The sequence below is a fragment of the Crocodylus porosus genome, unplaced genomic scaffold (genome assembly GCF_001723895.1).
Source record: "Crocodylus porosus isolate Cpor-Errol unplaced genomic scaffold, CroPor_comp1, whole genome shotgun sequence".
NCBI lineage: Eukaryota > Metazoa > Chordata > Crocodylia > Crocodylidae > Crocodylus > Crocodylus porosus.
In genome coordinates this window covers 40,655,971-40,675,754 of record NW_017728911.1, presented here as the reverse complement: position 1 = coordinate 40,675,754, position 19,784 = coordinate 40,655,971, and the positions used below count along the sequence as shown (strand labels likewise).

The 19,784-nt window shown below is 42.0% G+C and overlaps 1 protein-coding gene across 4 annotated transcripts in view; it reads left to right on the top strand.

Moving 5' to 3' along the window:
• Window positions 1–3,915: 3,915 nt before the first annotated feature.
• Window positions 3,916–19,784, top strand: part of MORF4L1 (mortality factor 4 like 1) — a 37,071-nt gene continuing 21,202 nt past the window's right edge. Inside the window, exons 1-7 of one of the 4 annotated variants that reach the window (XM_019533904.1) lie at window positions 3,916–3,955; window positions 4,693–4,739; window positions 5,873–5,940; window positions 8,304–8,390; window positions 9,809–9,889; window positions 12,703–12,765; window positions 19,058–19,083. In XM_019533904.1, coding sequence (XP_019389449.1) covers window positions 3,931–3,955; window positions 4,693–4,739; window positions 5,873–5,940; window positions 8,304–8,390; window positions 9,809–9,889; window positions 12,703–12,765; window positions 19,058–19,083 — 397 coding nt within the window. In that variant the 5' untranslated portion in view covers window positions 3,916–3,930. Of the gene's footprint in view, window positions 3,956–4,692; window positions 4,740–5,872; window positions 5,941–7,524; window positions 7,579–8,303; window positions 8,391–9,808; window positions 9,890–12,702; window positions 12,766–19,057; window positions 19,084–19,784 lie in introns of those variants that run through there. The other 3 variants (XM_019533905.1, XM_019533902.1, XM_019533906.1) reach the window with 3 other exon arrangements.

Sequence of the window (19,784 nt, the reverse complement as noted above, 5' to 3'; positions counted from 1 at the left end):
GGGCAGGGTGTTTGGGAAGCTGTATTTGGTGAGGAGCAGGTTGGGCGTGGGGGGTGTTTGGTGGGCCTGCGTGTAGGCTGGGCAGCAGGATGCTGGGAGCTGCAGGGCCGTGCCGGGGCGAGGAGACCGGCACGGGCCGATCCCCCGCCGTCGCCCCACACCAAGCCCCTGGTGCGTGCTGCCAGCGCCTGGGGCACAGCCCCGCGTTCCCCACCGGCTGCGGTCTATCCGCAACCTGTGCGCTGGGTGGGGAGGGCACGTATTACACCAGAAACAAAGGGAATGGCATTTCTCAGGGAAGATGAAGCAGCGGCTGCTGGAGGCAAGGCGGCTCCATCTCGCTTGCAGCGGGTACGTGTCCCGTACCTATGGCCAGGTGCTGCAGCAGGGCCCCTGGACCCACTCTGCCTGCCCAGCGCCCGGCTTGGGGAGCATCTGCCCAGGGAAGCGGTCAGACGCTCCATTTTACAGGAGCTTGTAGCGCTTGGGAGGCTTTCAACGAGGCCCTTAGTTCAGCCAGGTTTGGACTCCCTCCCAGGCAGTCTGATGGCTACAGCTCTCTCTTTTTTTGTCTTGATCAGATGCCAAAGCTCAGTTAATATCCTCTCTGTCTGCGGTTTTTTTTCCTTCCCCACAGTTCTCAGTTCATCTGTGAGCATTGGGGGGAAAGGGGAGGGCGTTTCTGCTCCCCTGAAAATGAGCTTATATTTTGTTTTCTCACTGGGATGTGGCAAAATAATCTGCTGGAAACCAAACTTTCCTTATTTTTTTTTTTTTTTTAGTAGAACTGCAAGGATTTTTTACTTGTTGGGTTGGGAAGTATGCATTTACTTAATATGTTTTAAAAGATAATCCTGTTAGGGTCTTGACTCCTGCTTTACAATAGGCCTTTTATTAAATCTGACTTAAGGATATTGGAAAATACAGTGTGGTCATTATAATGGTGACTTAGAGCACTGCTGTAACTATAGTGGACTCTTGGCATCACAACCCCTGTTTTTTGAAGCATGAAGTCTTAATTCCAATTAGGATATAACACAACATACACAGTGTCTTGAAAGATCCAGGGTTTTATTATATAAGATCTGATTTAAATGTAGCTGATAGATGAAAACTCAGGATATTAGCTAAGTCTTGTCTGCTTCTGAGCAGCATTTTGTGTAATAGCGTTTCTGGCTTCTAAAAAGCCATTTGCTATAGATGGTTAAAGTAGGGAGCTGGTTAAAAAAGCAAGTAATTTTACATACTTTGTAGCAACCTTTCAAAACCATGTTCAATCGCATATCAACATTGCATCCCATGGTTTGATGCGTAGAGCCTGGCTATTGTGTGAAAACCTCAGGAATTTCAAGAGGATTGTGGTAAATGTTACATTACAATCCTTCCACTAATATTGGATTGGGTGGAGTGCAACATTTTTTATAAAAATTCGAGAGGGAAATGCAGCGGGTTTGTAATTTAGGGCATTTTAAAACTTTGGTTAGAAAAGGAAACTTCTATAAAACCATATTTTTAGAAGGCCCTAAGACTAAAAATAAGAGTTTTCACAGTCTTGGAGGAGGAAAAAATGTAAAATGAGAGGGAGCAGTAAAAACTGCTTATGTTTAAACTTGTATCCCCTGTAATGGCTCAAACTCAAATATTCAGACTCTGAAAATAAACCGTGTAAGTGATTATCCCCGGCTACAAAGAATAAATGGAACATGAGCAGTAAGAAGGCAATTGGATTTTTAATCCAAGACATGGAGGAACGGTAACTTGTTTTTAAAAGATGATTTTCATGTTGAGTCTCTCTTTAACGGTGACTCGCATAATGCAGCCATCATCTACTTTCTCTGAGATGATCTTCTAGCTGAGACATTTTGGGAAAGTGAGAGGGAGTAGGTATGGCTTTTTATAGATGGCTTAAGATTTTTCTTTTTTTTTTAAAAGAGGGGCATTTTGTTGCAACTTAAACAGATAGGTGGAAGGACTGGTGGCACTTAAATGCACGTATTGAGAGGTCTTAAATATGATATGCTGCTCTCTTACTTTAGCTTAAACAAGAGACTGAGTAACCTTTACATTTACACTTGGACTTAGGGTATCTTTAGTAGATTCTGTGTGGGACATTTTCATGGGAACCAGCAATTGGCATCTGATTTGGCCTGGCTGAGGTTAAAGGAATACTTCCCTGGCAGGGTTGAATCGGGTTATATATCTGTGGGGAATATAAAGGTTCAAGTGAGAAGTCCAAGTTGTTGGGTGGGGGAGAAGGGTTGAGTAGGCATGAGAACTGGTGCCCTCTCCTGCCCTCCCCACCCCCGGTCAAATTTAATACTGTTTGTCTCTCAGCCACCCCAGTGAATGCTTGTTTTCTCCTGCACTTAAAAAGCCTCCAGTGACTGCACTTCTGCAACCTTTCTAGGTCATTTGTTTCCGTGCCTAATTATGGTCCTAGTTAGAAACTTCTTCCTAACATCTAACCCAAAAATCCCTTGTTGCAACATAAGCCTGTTACTTCTCTGTCCACTGGGGACAGGACAAGGGAACCATTGATCACTTCACTCTTTTTATAAAAACTTTTTATTTGAAGACTATAGCAAATCCCACCCCCATTTAAAAAGAAAAAAAATGCACAATTCTTCCAGCCCTTCCTTGTATGTCAAGTTTTATAGACCTCTAATAATATTAATTATTTTCTTGATTCTCCAATTTGTCTGCACATCTTATAATGTGTAGTACCCCAAACTGGATGCAGTACTTGAGGAGACGCTTCTGAAGTGTAGAATACAGGGGGCGAATCGCATCCTGTGACTGCAGCGATGCTTTTGGTAATGCATACTTAGTTGGATAGGGCTTGTATTTATTTATTTTGCATCTTTATTATGCTGTTGAATGATACTTGGCTTGTAATGCACAGTGATGCTCCGATCTTTTTCTGCAGTAGTATAGTGTAGCTAGTCATTCCCCATATTTTAACTGTACCTGTAATTTTTCCAAGTGTGCTTTGATTTCATTATAGTGGTGGATTGAGGCTGGGGGTGGGGGTGGGGGTGGAAGGGAAGGGAAGGATTCATTTTGCGTTACAAAGTATTCTTGGTCTATATTTACATAGAGTTCCTAACTTACAGCTTTCAAAAGTGAGCAATTTGTGTGTGTAAACAGGGCATGTTTTCCAGTAGAATCAACAAACAGTGCAAAAACCTAATGTGAGTATGATGAATTAATGTAACCATAACTCTTACATAGCTGAGTTGCATGCTGAGTAACTACTTTTCAGTTTTAAGTATCACTTATGAAAGCAGTTGTAATAAATGCACAAAACTTCACTGGTAGTTTTCCTGCTGAAAATATGTTTCAAAGCTTGGAAATGTCAAACTAGACTTGGTAAACAGCATACAGATGTCTCTGACCGCTCTGGACAGACTTTTTGTTATCTTGGATTTTCCCTGTCCTAAAAAAATGTGTGTTTTCCTTTTTTCCAGCCTGGGGAGTATGTGAATTCTACAGATTAGGATTTACACTGACATCTCCAAAATCCTTTTATCATGCCACTATGTTGAAGCTAGGAAAGAAGTATGGAGTGGAAAAGGGCAGCAGTAAATTATTAAGGAAATGGACAGTGCAGTTAAAGATAGATTTAAAAACATCTTTGTGTGTGGGTGCTGAGAGAGGATGGGCAAGCAAAGCTAGAAACTTTATAAGGAAATACTTGGGAGGAAACATCTGTCTCCTTGGATCTTGTGTTAGATAAACTAGACTTCCACTTATTAAACAATTGCACAGAAAAGATTTTATTGCAGCAAGCACTGTAAAAACAATCCTTTCCTGTTCAAAGGTGAGCTACAAGGTGAACAGCATCTCCCTTTTTTTTTTTTCTTCTGGGCCATCACACACAACATGCCTTTTTTCCTGCTTTTTTGGGGTGGGGGGTGGGGGGAAAAAGACATGATATCTTTGAGCAGGACACTTGGTATGTATCTCTGACCATAGAAATGTTAAATCGTGAGCGTCAGCCAGGATAGAGGGACTTCTTATTAGGTTACCGGTGGGCCAGAACTTTAACATTTGACAGTACCCTGCATTGGTAAGAGAGGAAGTTCCTTTTCTTAAGCCAAGCGTAACTAAACAGAGCCTTGAGCAATCCAGCTCCATTGCATCCTTAGTGATGTGTTTCTGCTGAGCAATTTGCTTCTTGTGCCCTTGGGTTGAAGTGTATGCAAAGCCAGAGTCTCATGGCCCTGTTCAACTGGAAGGCCACGAGGTGACGGAGGTGGAATCTGGGTCGGGCCTGAAGTGGGGAATAAGGTTTCTGGGCAAGTCTATCATGGCTGCTGTCCTAGGCTGGGCAGAACATAGCACTCTGTGCCACTTGAATGTTGCATCTGCCTAACCAGTGATAGTGGGGTGTCCACAGCCTCTTCCAATGTGGCCTTGTGTTGGCCGGCTTAGAAACACATGGTTGGTGTGGAGGTGCTCCTGTGTGGCTGCTCAGAGGTAGCCCCTCTTGCACACCTGCCTTCCACACAGAGTTGAATTTCACCTATGAATTCAAGTTTGTTTCTGAACTGAAGTCCTGGTTGCCATTGAATTGCTCAGCATAGGGTGGACTGTGCTGCTGCTGGGCAGGCTCTTGCAGCAGTACTTTTAGTGCAGCGTTGTTTGCTAATATGACTAATCAGACTGCTCTTTTTGCAAACTGTGTTCCAGGTGAACGAGTGCTGTGCTTTCATGGACCTCTCCTTTATGAAGCGAAGGTATGTCAGACTTCTCACGTTTGCTGAGGACAATGAAAAACCATCTGAAAATAGAATGGCTGTTGGCAAGTTACCCAGTAGATTGGATTGAGCTGAGAATTCAAAATAGGCTGAGAAGAAGGCGGACAAGAGAACAATAAGCTTGCTTTTATGTTTTTCCTTTTAAAAGAACTGTAGTGTGACCAGTGGTGTGACACGGGTACTTTTGGGTATTGCTATCAAAAATAACTTTTTCTGGTGCGGGCGTGTAATGCTGACAGTAGGTGGGCGCTTAGAGCAGGGTGGCCGATCAATTGCTAATAGACTTGTGTGTTTGTGAAAACGTGAGTCAGACTTTCATGTTGCTGAGCTCATGAATATTGTGAGAGTGCCTACTCACTGGTTCCAAATATGTCCCACACATCTTGAGGAGAGGTGGGTGTTACAATATATTAAAGTCATAAATTGGTTTTCCTACGTGTTTTGGCTTCCTGTTTAATCATGAACATTATTGCAATCTTACTTCCATCCATTAGTTGTTAAATGTGATATTTTTTTCTTTGCTTTTAACTTACTGAAGCCCCTTCCATACAGTTAATATTTTCTTTCTAGTAAGGTCTTCTGAGAGAAGTTTTCTATCTCTAACATAGTTTGATAATCTGGGTGGAGAGCAAAATGAGTTACTTTTTGGAATTCAAGACCTTCTGTTTACTTCAGATGCTTAAATCCTAGGACAAAATAATGCATGTTGGGGAGGAGGACAGAGGCAGATGGGAGTAGAGGTTTAAAAGATGATTTTTAGAGCAGGACACAATCACAGATGTCCTGCAAGCAGTCTGTCCTAAAGTGGATAGCCTCCATGAAGACCTGAACTCATTAGCTACCCAGCAGTTTAAAATCAGCTATCTTCTGTTTTGGCTCAGGTCTTTGCCCTTCCTTCTGAGTGAAGATATTAAGCCTTCTCAGTAGCAGTTTTTCTGCAGGCATAGTTCTCCCAATGCCTTAAATATTTAACTGAAATACAAAGCAAATAATACTTTTATTGGAAACCTTTCTCTATCATAGGCCAATATTTCAGTAACTTACATGAGGATCCTTGTGTTTTAGCTTTAGTCATTTTAGGACTTTTTGACAGAGATTTCTTGTCTTTCTAGTGTGTAAAGGTTGCCATAAAGGACAAACAAGTGAAATACTTCATACATTACAGTGGTTGGAATAAAAAGTAAGTATTATGTTTCTGAAAACAAGACTGTATTTTCCTTTGTAGTTTAAGTTCCCACTCCAGCTGGAGCGGGACTGGTACTATCAAGCATGTTACCTGAAGGCTCTTAGCTTGGAGATCAGTCTTTGCTGATCTACATTAGCTTAAACAAGCTAATCTTTAAATTTAAGTATGAAATGACACAAAGCAAACATTGCTTAAATAATCATCTTGTTCAAAAGAGAAATTTCTTCTTGAGCTTTGATTGTGTAGGCAAGCTGGCTTAGTCTCACTAGACTAAAAAGGCTGCTTGTTAGCAGCTGTCCGATGCACTGGTTAACCATGTCTAGGTACAATTTTCATAATTCTGAGATTATGAAAAACTGTAACACCATTATTTTTATCATGAGGTTGGGCAATGCTTGCTTGTCAGGTGGAGTGCTACTTTGACTAAAAAACAAAAAAACAAGGCTGTCTATTGTACCCAAGCTTTGCTGCTAAGGGGTATTGAGTAGTAGGAGTAGCCTTAATCAGAAAAGATTGCTCTTAGAGAAGGGATCACAAGTTTTTAATAGGTTTTTCAGTCTCTACCTCACTTCCTACCTCCCATGAGTTTCAGCAGCAGTGCCATTGGGGCTGCAATTATTTTTGCAAGCAAAAAACTAATGGGAATTGAGGAGAGGAGGAAATTCTAAAGAGTGAGAACTTATCATGGGGGACTTCAAATAAGCCAAAAGTGTTTGCTTCTGGGATTGCAGGTGTGGGTATAATTTTACGTTCTTCTTTCCCAGTTTCCTAAAGCTGAACAGAGGAGCATCCATTTGTTTACAAAGACTGATCAGCTTTGAAATCTTTCAAATCAAATCCCAGTTTAATGTCCCTGTTGTTATATGCAAGCCACTACCTGTTTTTTGGACAGCGTTGCTGTGTTGCATTTCTCCACGCCCCACTCTTCTCAGGCTTTCTGATGTGATATGTTCTGCTAAAAACGAGCGTAGGGGCAATAATTACTTGGTTCTGAATGTCAAAGTTCTGACGCTTCCTCTGCCTGACGAAGGGTAACTGTACCTGAAAGCTTGTAAAGAAGAATTTTTCCAACTATTTTGAGTTGGTCTAATAAGGGGTGTCGGATTTACCCAAAGAACCGTGCCTGCCAAAGTGCTGATAGAATTTTCACCTTTTCGTACTCGGAGTCTACTTCAGGGAGAGAGAGACAGAGCGTAATTTCAAAGAGCTGTTTTGGTTCACCTAAACGCTACCGTGTCATCTCCTGAAGAATGCTCTTGAGCCCATGAAAGCCTTTTGTGTGTATGGTGTCAAGATTCAGTGAGGTCTGAATTAAACTTTGTATTGGTGTCTGATATTCTGAAAGCAATGCTCCCTTAAAGCAGTGAGCAGCTAACTGGGTGTCATAATGCATTTGGAACTCTGGTTCCATCTCCTAAATTCATCTTAACTTCTGGGTATTGATGAGAATGCACTCCTTTCTTCTTAATTTGTAAAGGAGTGTGCCATTGGCTATGTCAAATGACTCTTTTTCTGCTTTTCTTTTTTTCCCCACGTTTGCACTAACTGTCTGCCTCTGATTATTTTCTTGCCTTCAAGCTTCCAATTAACTACATTAAAGGTGGCATTGCTGCAGCATCTACACCTGGGACTGTATGGCTTTTTAATTTTATGACTTTATAATTAAGTTATGGCCCTCAATAATACATTAAATGAGTTTTAAATTGCTTGGCTTTTAATGTTTTTGCAAGCCTTGCTAGCGAGGAAACAAAAGTAACTTTCTCATTATGTTGTATAGTACAATTGCATGCAGTTATAGTGTGCTTGTTTAGAAAGCTTCTGTCAACAATGAAAATGTTGAGAGCAAAGATAGTGGCTGAGACCCTTCACTAAGGCCCTGTCCTAACTGATACAGCCTTTAGTGTATATACAGTTGAAAACAAGGTTTTTGGGTTTTTGTTTTTTTTTCCTTTTTTTTTTTTAAAGAAAACCCTTTTCTTGAGACTCTTGAAACACTTGTACTCCAGTGCTTTCATAGAGAACTTGTTTTTACCACACTGGCATCCTAATCTTGACAGCTTGCCGTGAAACACCAGGATCTTGCTGCATAAATTAGCAAAACTGGGGAAACCATTTGCTTAGGGGAAAAAACTGAATTTCATTTTCCCCCTGGAGAAATTTAGAACTTCAGTCGGTGGGAGTATATTTTACCTGAGAACACATGTTTTAAGTTGGGCCAGCTCGTGACTTGTTATAAAAGCAGAGTTCAGTCTCAAATTCTGTGAAGCTGTTAATTGATTATTGGGAACATAATCTCTGTGTGTACTGTTTTGTTATGATGGTTTGATCGTTTTTGGTTTGTTTTTGTTTTTTTCCAGCTGGGATGAATGGGTTCCGGAAAGCAGAGTTCTCAAATACGTGGATACCAATCTGCAGAAACAGAAAGAACTTCAAAAGGCCAATCAGTAGGTATCTTTTGTTGGAGAAAACCCATGCAAATTACATAAGGATCAAATCTCAGCTCATCAGTTATCTGTCCAGGAATATTTGGTGTTTAGAAGACTTTCAGAGATCGGCTAGTCATTATGTCTTCTTTGCTAGTCTTCTTTAGATACTGGTAATATGACCATATCTAAATGTTTATAATTTAGCAGTCAGAAGAGCTTGTCCATGGTTGCTAGATATAATTTTTTAAAATTAAAAACGATGGTGTTCATTTCAAGCTTCAAGGAAAAGAATAAAATAGATTGAGGAATAGCTAGTAAGCTCTGAAAATACCAGTTATGCATCCTTGCCATCAAGTCAGTTTTGCATGATGGTCACCTAAAAAATATTTCGGAAAATTATGAGATCCTCATGAGATGAGCACACTTATTAGGCAGCTATAATTGCTTTGAACTTGTTGAATGCTCTTTTTATTACTTGTCGTTGCAAAAACTTAGAAAACCTAGAGTTGTATTATTCCATTTTGTTTTAGTGGCTGTTTCTGAAATAGTTCTGATGCATATTTATTTCTAGTAAAAATGGTTGATAGTACAAAAACAGTCACATCCTGTCATTGTGATTTGGTTTCTGCTTGCCTTCACTAAGGCAAGTTCCCTTGGGTACATCCAGATGATCATGGATGTGTGGTACATGGTGCCGCAGATCTGCCTTGTGGCTTCATGCGCACCGCAAAGGCAGGCGTTCCCTGCACTGACACTTTGCAGTGAAGGGTTGTTTTTGTGTCTTGTTTCCCCCCCCAACCCCCCTCTCGAAAAAACAAACAAACAAAAAGGGTGGGGGGTACACACAGCATCACTGGATGCCGCCCAAATCAGGAGCCTGGCCAGCTGGAGTCATGCTTCAGCTGCTGGCCAGGCTTCCTGCCAGGTAAGGCTTCTGGGACCAGCCCAGTTGCTGGCCCCAGCCTCTCGTACCCCTCCTGGGGTAACCTACCCCGTGTGCACATGCATGGGTATTCCCTGGGGAGAAGTAGCAGTGGCACAAGGTGTGTTGCTGTCATTTGTCCCCAGGGAATCAAATGTTTCCACTTATCTGGATGCACCCTCTATTGCCATTCATGAAAAACCCTCTAAATCAGGGGCTGGCTATGTTTTTGGGCACAGTGCCAAAAACACCTGCAACCTTGACTTCCCAGATGTTGGCATGCCAGCGGCAAATGGTGGGGGAGTCGCAAGGGGCCTGATCCTTGTGGCAGCACAGTTCCATCCCCTCTCCTGCTGTCTGCCCTGAGGTGCACGTGCCTTCATGTGCCATCTCCTGGCACCTGTGCCAGGGGTTGCCTACCCCTCCTCCTAGATGTTTTTTAGCCTGTGTCCTTTCTGGAAAGGTATTGGCCTCTCTTGCAGTAACACTTTATTGCCAAATTTGTTTTTTAAAGGGAACAGTATGCAGAGGGGAAGATGAGAGGTGCTGCTCCAGGCAAGAAGACATCTGGTCTGCAACAAAAAAATGTTGAAGTGTAAGAAGCTTTTCTTTTGTTTAAAAAAAAAGAAAAATCTGTTGGCCAGTTGCACTCAAAAACCATATGTAGCACTTTTTTCCCACAAGGCCTATATTTTGGGTGCAATAGCTGGGCTAAAAAACTCTCAAAATACTAGTTATGTTATGGGGTATCTGTTTTGGCAAGATACTTTTCTATTCAAGAAAGCGCTTCTACATAGCGCTCTGTTAGCTGAGGCAGAATTCATGTTGCCTTTTGTAAATGTTGCTTCAACGTTTACATATCATTCCTCTTAAATGATTGAACTGAAGTTGTATGATAACACATCATTTTTTGCATGTTAGATCTTAGTAAAACTGAATCTTCTACAGAATGGTAGGAATAACTCAGGTTATGAATAGTATTTCTGGGAACAGGAGTTCAGCTCAAAAGAATACTTTGCCTTGGGTATGTATCTGTTAAAATAGGGTTTAGAATGCAAATGGAACTTTTTTATTTGCTGTTCATAAAATGCTAGCTTGCTTACTGAAGGCTGCATTTTGTTCTAATTAGTCCATTTCTTCCAACCAACGCAATGCTAAGCCCATGTGTAGGCTTTAAATAAAATGGCTTTGTATTTTAAGATCGGGAGCTGAATAAATTAGAGGCGAGCTTGGATAGTTGTCGCAGGTGACACAATCTCAGAATACTCAGCTGAATTTCTCAGCTCCATTCTTTGTGCTTCATTGAGGCTTATGTAGCCTTATATTTGAGGATTCCTTCCTCCCATTTATTTAGTGTTAAAGTGAAATGGCAAAATTTCATGGCTCCACACGATTCAATGGATCATTTTATTTGGGAATGTGGAGGAGAGAGAGCCCTGGCTTTACTTGATATTTTTTTTTTCTTTTGGATTTGTTCATTGCTAATGTGATCTTTTGGAAACTTTCAGCTGTTAGCTTGACTTGTTTTTGTTCTTCACTAGGAAGAAGGTGTTATTGACACCATTTTCTAAGAAGAGTGTTGGTGGAAGTCTCACATCTCTCTATTTTAGGCTTTGTATCATTCTTGGGTATTTTTGATAAGTATGTCCGTGATCTGAGTGATCGGTCTTACTGTGCAGCTCCAGACTTGGGTCCAAAGCCGTTTCCAGCTAACTAAGCTATAGAAAGGTATCTGGATCTTCAGGTTAGCAACTCAAAAGTGGCTGGACATATTAGCCATGTGGCTTCTTTGCATGTCATTGGCTTCAGGAAGTGGCATGCCTTAAGCATGCTAGCTCAAAGTGCCTCCTGGCTCGGACAGACTCTTGATCAGCCACCTGATCTTCCTTTTTTCTGATTTGAGAAGAAGGCTATTAAGCTTTTAGTGCAAGTTTAAAACCAGTCACAGCTGTCACTAGAGCTAGTGCTTGAGTGCCTGGTACCCCTGACTCTGCCTGCCCTAAAAACAGAGAGGACGGGGTTCCTGGTAGCTCTGACTGTAACAGGGTAATGGATAATGATTTTAATTAGTAAATTGCCATTTTTTTTAGTTTAATTTTTCTTAAAATAAATTTTTTGCATTGTGAACACCCCCAAAGAGTGAGTTTTGGAGCAGCAAACAACTACATCTTACTTGCATAAGTCATCCTGTTTGGATCTGCTGGGATGACTTGTGTAAATAAGGTGAACATGAGTCAATGCTGAAGGTTTCATTTGTGCTCATAGAAACAATGAGATCCAAATTGGGCTAGCCTAAATCCCTTGGTTGCAGGCTCCCATGCCAGGATGAGATTAGTACATAAGCAGGTAAAAAGGCCTTGAGGAATTTTATTATTTGAAACCATATTTTCAGTTGCTGGCTTTGCTTTCTGGCTGAAAGCAACATCTGAGGGATGGGGTGGGGTGCCTTTGCTTCTGCTGTCCCCATTGGAATTGGACCCAGGGATGCATGAGTCACATCATGGTAGATGGGTTGTTACCATGAATGAATTCTGCTTCTCAAAAGCTGCTCTTGTTTTCGGGTTGTGGATGGTTCCTTGGATGGATCTTCACATCTTCAGGAGCCGGTGGAAGTGTTGGGGAAGACACTATCATTCGAGTGGCGAATTGGCTTTTTGTGTTATCACCCTTCATGGTACTGAAAGTATTTCTACATAAAATAATACCCTGTGCCTTTTTCTTTGATCTTGCTCCCAGTCTCCGACTAATGCCAACGTGTGTGATGCATTCTTCTCTGTTAGCATTTTATACGCACCGACTCTTCTTCCCCCAGTGGAAACTTGTTGTTCCCCTGCCTTATCCACTGGAGGGTGAGGGAGAAGAGTCACTTATCTATGATATACTTCAGGGTGACACCTGAGACTGGAGGCCTGATGCAGTACTGGTAGAACCAAGGTCTTCAGATCCTGCCTTCAGCCACACAGTGAAGCTGGGTTCTGATGCCTGCAAATACAGCGTGAAATTGCATCATCAAAATAAGGCCTCTGGTTTAAGAAATTACAACACACTTCAACAAAGGGTTATTACAGATATGTAAAGTGTGTTTGGTGTGGAGGGGGAGTAATTCTCTAACCATTTTATTTGTTTTAAAAGGGGTGACACTGTCAACCTGTTTAGGCCTCAGAATTTACCTTCTGTAGCATGATCTGAGGATGGCACAAATAGTAAAAATAGTAATAATAAAAAGTGGCTCTTCTGTCACCTAAACAACAGAAGGGAAATGAGTGTCAAGTTATCTTGTCCTCTGTGGATGTTGAATGAGACCTAACTTTTGCTAAAAGGTAAATTTTTGAAGCTTAAATAGATTCTCTTTAAGGCTAAATATCAGGTCTGACATTCTTTCCTTAACTCAACCCCCATTGTGCCTAGATTTTTCAGACGAGATGGAGCGCACACTGTTTGCTGTTTGGAGACCCCTACAATATCGACGCGGTGAGTTAAGGATGGATTGTCAAACCAGGAGTTTCATCCTGAAATCTAAATTTCCTTGCTTTTGTACATGTCTCTTAGACTCTTAAAGTCTTAAGTTTTATAATAATGTAAATGGTGATAGTAATAAAGGTAACAGTTCTCAAAGTAACTCTTACTTAGACATCTCTCTAAAGTATTGTAACGTGTGTTTTAATTATTTTTAGAAGCGAGTATGGGCTAGCAAAATCATCATGGGTTTCAGAATGTGTACACTGCAGATTTAAACACATACACTTCCATGATGTGCCTCCTTTAGTGGGAATTCAAGGCATTCTCTTAAATTCAAACAATTGACTCCTTTTAGACTATTTTGGAACTGCAGGTGGTTTTGGAAGTTTGTCTTGGTTGTCATAGGTGAAGTCCTACTCTCAGGACTCTTAATGACACAAATCTTCCATACCCAAGTGGGGCTAAGATCTAGGCTTTTTGTCATAGATGGTGTTGAGTGTTATGTATGGATTGAGGAAACTTCCAAAACACTGGCTAGGTCAACTGCATGTAGCTTGTGTATTTAACATAATGTGGTGAGGATGTTCATAAGAAATAACTAACCCAATAGAATGACCTACAACTTGCAGGTTGTAATGATACTACATGTTTGTTTTCATGATGCTGGTTGTTCTATTGGTGGTAAAAACTCTGTTAAACGACAGTAGGCTAGCCAAAAAAATTCTGGATTTTTTTTTCCTTTTTGGGCATTAGTTTCCCTAGTTGTACACAGTTGCAGACTTCTGGCTGCTGCACCCAGGGTTATTGGGCACAGTCCTGTCCTTCGGAGAAGTCTGGCATAACCATCCTATAGAGAGCTTCCAGTTAATGACTCTGTGGGTTGGGAGTCAAAGACAGCTGGTGTGATAGAATCTGTTAAGGAAGGCATTCGAACCTTTGTGGGGTCAAAACACAGGCCCAGCAGCCAGTCTTTGAAAAAAGATGGGAAATGCAAGTTGCATTGGTTTTTTTTTCTTAATGACATTTTTGCAAGGTATCTGAGCAGATATGTTACTGGGATAGTTGCCTCTGCTTTAGTTGGAGGGGGATTGGAATTTGTTTTAACTTCCCCTCTTCCTGGTGCATGACTGGGGGCGGGTGGGGAAATGAAAGAAAGAAAAAGAAAGGAGAAAATGTAATTTCACTCTCCTTCTTTTTTCTTTTTCCTTGCTCCTTCCTTGTGTAGAAACTTCCAAGTGTCAAGCTGCTTAAAACCGAGAAACTTTCCCCAAAGTTAGATGGCTTTAGTTGCATGCAATACAAATGCTGCCCATGTACAAGTAGCTGGCATTACCTAGATACTGGTGTGGAAGGCTCTACTTGGATATCTCATGGTTCTTTATTGCTTTCCTGTTCTTGCTTAACTTTGCTGGATTTTCCCTTGTCAGTGCTTTGCTGGTGATTCAGTGTTCATGAGAAGGGAAGCCTGAGGCTAAATCCTGAAGTGCAAGAGGGCTATCCTTTGTCTGTACAGTGGAGTTGGAAACTAAAGCTGATTTTGACACCCAGTGTGTTCGGTTGATCTTGGGTAGGAGCAGTCTGGGACCAATCTTAAGCCTCATTTAATTCAGAACAACTTCTACAGACAGGGCTTTTCTGAACTGGCTGCAAGGTCTCCCTAGGGGCTGCTGTTTTAGGCAGAAACATGTATGAGGGAGAGGAGCATGGAGGTTTATCTAATGAAGTACCCATCCCCAAGATAAGTCTGCGTTCCAGTCTTCGCTTCACTTTCCTGGACTGTGGCTGCACTTTTCCTGGCACGGAGAGCCTACCCATTACTAAAAGCATGCGTGTTTTGGGTGTCTGCCTCTGGCAGTGTGAGTTAAGCTGTGTTAAGAATAGAGTGCAGTGCTCTGTAAGGTGCAGTCAGTATCCAGTTACTGCTCAGTCCTACAACAAGGAGTTTGTCTGGATTTCAAAGCACTCGGTATTTGGTTAACCTGTAACTTTGCTTCAAAAGGAGCTGGGCCATTCCTCACCTGAGTCCGTTCCTCACGTGAGCTGCTGGAATGGAGGAAGGTAGTTTTGGCGACTGAGCTCCAAATTGCATTTGCAGTTGGCCAAATGAAAATTTAATGCTCATGAGCCAGTTGGCGAGCAGTGGTCACCAAGTTGCCAACTGGCATAATAGGACCAAAACCTAATGTGAGATTGAATTGAGCCAGGTCTCGTGTGGACAGACTGTTTTGAAAAGAAAACGTGGTAAACGCTTTGTTACCAGGATGTGAGAGCTCTGGAACATGGGGGCTCTTCAAACTGTTTGCCCATTGCTAGATAGAAATAGTGGGTTTTTTTGTAGTTAAAGATAAGTCTTAAAAAATTAGCTTCAATTTTAGCTGAAAACCAACGCTGTTTTTCAAAAAGCTCTGATGAGACAAACTGGAACGTGATGACTTCCAGAACAGTTGCAAGAGCTTTTTAAAGCTTCTTTTGGTTTCATTAGCACTAAAGGAGGGCTGTTAAACAGCTGCCACACTTTGGGTTGAAGGCATTTGCACCTCTGGATAAATGAGCATGGTCTGTATAGGCAGCCTGATGGTTTTTTGGGAACAGTGGTGCTGAGTAAATGTCAAACTAGAAATTAAACCTGAGATTGCTGTTCATAGCATAGCTGCATCAATGGGAATAAGCCTGTTCTTATGCCTCTGTGGTCACACAAATGTTGAGATGCTTGTGTTCATCATAAATCCATTACTGGGATTTTGCTTCAATAGCTGTGGAAAAAAATAAAATTCTGGTTTGCACAGCTAGCTGCCTTATGCTATCAAATATTACTGTTTCAGATTAGCTATTGCAAACTGAATAGCTAGATTTTTTTTTTTTTTTTTACAATCCATCTTACAAGTATTATAGTGTCTCTATATTATTGATATTGCATGCCTTCTGCTACAGCTGTTTTTTGGGGAAGTGGGGTTGGGGTTTTTTGACAGTCTAGTCCAAGTATGACCCTTGCACCTACTGTGCAGGCATGGCTTTTTAAACTCCAAGGATCTGAGATGGGACAGCACAAGTAATTGGTCAACTGACATACAAAATGCACGAATGGTCTTGGAATGGTAACTTTGGCAGTAGCTCTTGAATACTTATTTCGTAATTATCATTACTTAATTCTTGTGTTATACAGGTCCTAGGGCTTTCCTTTTACCTAATGGTATATGTATGTATGCGTTTTCTGCTTAAGTCTAGGAATCCTGGTTACAGTGCTGAATAGCATTCAGAATCTTTTTACTCAGGTTTACGCTATGGTTTTCAAAACGATTTTTTTCTTTTCCCCAACCCACAAGCCCTGATAACTACCTGGACCAGGAATGGGCAGCTGTCCCATCCAAGCTGCGCTGGCACTGGAATGGATGGGGTAGTGGTCTGCTGCCTCTCTCCTCCCTACACGTGCCTGTAAAACATAAAGAGTGCATTTTAAGCTCAATGCTCAGGGAAAAGTAGTCTGTCATTCTTCCCAAGATGTTGTGGTGACACTGTGTACCTGTTGTAACGTACCTGTCCCCTCCTCACAAAAAGGAGTCTAGAAGCTGACTGTAAACCCAGCACAGTTGCAGGTTTATAAATGGCTTGATTCAATAGTATTGAAGTAAATACGTGTCTTTCTAGTGACTTCAGTGCCTATTGGACTGGGCCCTAAACAGCATGTGTGAAGGCTTCTTAGCAGGAAAAGGTTCCTTTGGTTTTCACTGGCTTGTTGGCAGCCAAGAGCAGAACCTGCTCTGATACTGTACTGGATTTCCAGAGCAGTATTCATGTGTTGCTTGGAAAACCAACCTCAGCACAGGCCAACTTGTAAAAATGCACTTGTTGGTCATGACTTGAACCTTTTCTGTCATGACCATCCTTTGTCTGTCAAGGCTGTAAATACCATGGCAATCTGGGCAAAATCATGGTATTACTTCTATCTATCTATCTATTTAGGCTTCTTAGAAATAAGAATTTGACAGACCTGTGAGCAAGTCTTTCTTAAGAGTAAGTCCGGACAGATAGAGCTAATGACTAGGGCTAGCAAATGAATATAGCCCAGGACATGATAGCTAAGAAAATTAACAGTTTATATACATCTAACTGCTTTTAGGCATAACTTTTAGGCATCTTCCACACTCGTAAATATTGCAAGGAGTGCTCATATTTCATAGTTTCATAGATGTTAGGGGCTGGAAGGGACCTTACAGTTATTGGGTCCAGCTCCCCTGTGCTTGGGCAGGAAAGACTACTGCCACATAGAGTGAGCATCTTAATATATTCCTTAGATATTCATGGAAACTCTTTTTAAAGATTCAGTTCTGCATTTAGAATAGCAACTTGACTGTTGTTGCTATGAATACTGTGTTCAGAGATGAATTCTCTAGAAATAAGGGAAGGCATTTGGAGTAGGAGTGCTGAAACTAGTAGGCCTGTGCGAAGCGGCTAGCATTCGCTTTGGATTTGGCTGATTCGGGGGACAGTGATTCGATTTGGTGATTTGAATCACTCTCCTGAATCTGATTCGGAGATTTGGCTGCTGCTGAATCGGCCGAATCGCCTAGGTTCATCCTCCCTCAGCCTGGCAATGGCTGCCTCACCCACCCCAGCTCTTGGCTCTTTGTGGGGGGAAAAAAAGCCCCAGCTCACCAGGTGCTGCTGGATGTGTGTGTGTTGGGGTGGGATTCCTGTTGCCCCCAACTGCCCCATGCTGTATGGGGGGCTCTGCATGAGCCCTCTGAGCCCCCCACCCCAATCCCTCCATGGATGCCCTGCTCGAGCCAGCTCCGGCCCTTTCAGAAAAAAAACAAAACTGAGAAAAGCCCTGCACTCACCATTCTTGCCAGTGGGGGGCAATCCTTGCTGCCCCCACCATGCCACCCCGGGGGGGGGGGGGGCGCTCTGCATGAGCCCCCTTCCCACCCTGAGGCCACTGCAGGAGCAGTGAGTCCCTGGGCTCTTCTCCATTTCCCACCCCCGCCTTTAAAGGGCTGGAGCTGGCCCAGGCAGGGCACCCATGGTGAGGGTTGGTGGGGGCTCATGCAGAGCCCTCCCATGCACTGGGGATTTCCCCTCTGCCCAGTAGCACCCGGTGGGCACTGTGGCTCTTCTTTAAAGGGCTGGGAGCTGGGGCAGCAGGGCACCTGGGTTGGGGGGGTTGGCAGAAGTGCCCCCACCATGGTCCCCTCCCCTAGCCCCTCCTCCTCCTCTGCCCCTAGTACTTACATGCTTGGAGTTGCATGGGAGCTGCAGCCACAAGGGACTGCCCAAATCATCAAAATTCTGAATCTTTTTCTGAAGATTTGGAGAGCTTTGAATTGATTCAGACCTTTTAATTGGTCCCCTGATTTGATTCGGATTTGGAGATTTGGTCACCGAATCGGGCCAAATCTCCTCCAGATCCAGTCGCCACCCAAAGCTTCACGTAGCCCTGCTGAATAGTATTGCAACGGTCATGACAGGTGATTGACCTACCCTCTGCCATCGTGATGCATACCTGAATAACAGGCCATGGAAGCTTCATGTCTCTTTCTCATCTCGACTCTGCCATTTCCTGCACCTACAGTGGCAGCACTGCGCAATAAGCCAGCCTCACTTGAAAGTCCAAATCAAAATTTAGCTAATCCACTAAATCTCGGTATCAGTTGACTTTATTTATATTCTATTGCACTTTCTCTAGGCAGTGCCTGAAATGCTAAAATTGACAAACTGCAAATTGAGCCCATGTCAGATCCTTAAATATCTTTTGAAGTGTTATCCCTGCAAAGTTCTTCGGATATCTTGATATTTATGGCAGTATCTCCCTTGGAACCTGAATAAATTCTTGGTCTCCAAGTTATCGAATGCCATCACTTTAAGTATGCATTGAATAAAGTTATACAATTTCCTCCCTGTCAAACACTGTTCAGACTGAAAGTCTTGTAAATGTTCCATTTTAAATAAGGGGAAAAGCCTGTAGTATTAATTGTTGCATATGAGCCAACAATATTTTTTCATGGATCTGTTTTAAAATGTTCTGCCTTTAACTTCATTAGGGTATCCCCCTGTCTCTTATCACAGAGGGTGGAGAATAGTGCTGCAGTGCCCTTCTCAGTTTCTTTATTTTTACCTCTCTCCTGTATGTATTCTGGTAGGCTGCTGGGCTCTTATTCATTGTTTTGCATGGCAACTTGATGATTTTATACTTAAGATCTTTGTGCCTAGCTTTCCCCCCTCTCTCCCCACCCCATACCAACTCAGATTTGTTATTAAAAACACCTTTTTATTTTTAAACTTGCAATGACGCATCTTCTTTTTGCAGGAAAACAAAAAAGAACAAACAGAAAAGTAAGTATTTGTTTTATTCATAGTCATAGTATTTAGTATATGATGCAAGATGCTCAGCTGCCATAGCTTTCACTTGCACAGGCATATGATAATTGGGTGTTGAGGATCCTAACTAAGCTTCTGGAAGGTCAGCTCTCTATCTTGGATTCTTCCTAGCATGGGGGTGTCTTGGTATGCCAGGGTCAGGCCCTCTGTAAATTTTTAAATTAAGGCAGTGCCTACACAAACAGTTCTGAAATTTAGTGTTTTTCTTTCTGTGATTAAGTAAAACTGATGGATGTTGAGGATTTTATCCCCAGTGGAGCACCTGGGAGGTGGAATATAGTAAGGCTGCTCAAGCATATCTCCAGGGGAACATGTTATACTGCAACCTGTAGTGTTTCTTTGCCTGCATTTTAGGGTAGCATATGTAGCAGGCAATCAATTTCAACATGTATATCTGCATCTAAAACTGGAAGCTAAAACTTCCCTATGTTGTTCATAATCAGGGTGGACAAAAATTGACTATTTTTTTAGAAATAAAAATAAATTTTAGTAATTTTTAAAATATTTTTTGTTTTAAATTGCTTTTTGCTTAACCTTATAAAGATAGCTTTAGTTTAAACTATGTTAAACTTTGATACGGTATCCCACCCCATACTGGTGAACAAGTTAAGGGGCTGTGACTTGGATGACTGCACAGTCCGGTGGGTGGAGAATTG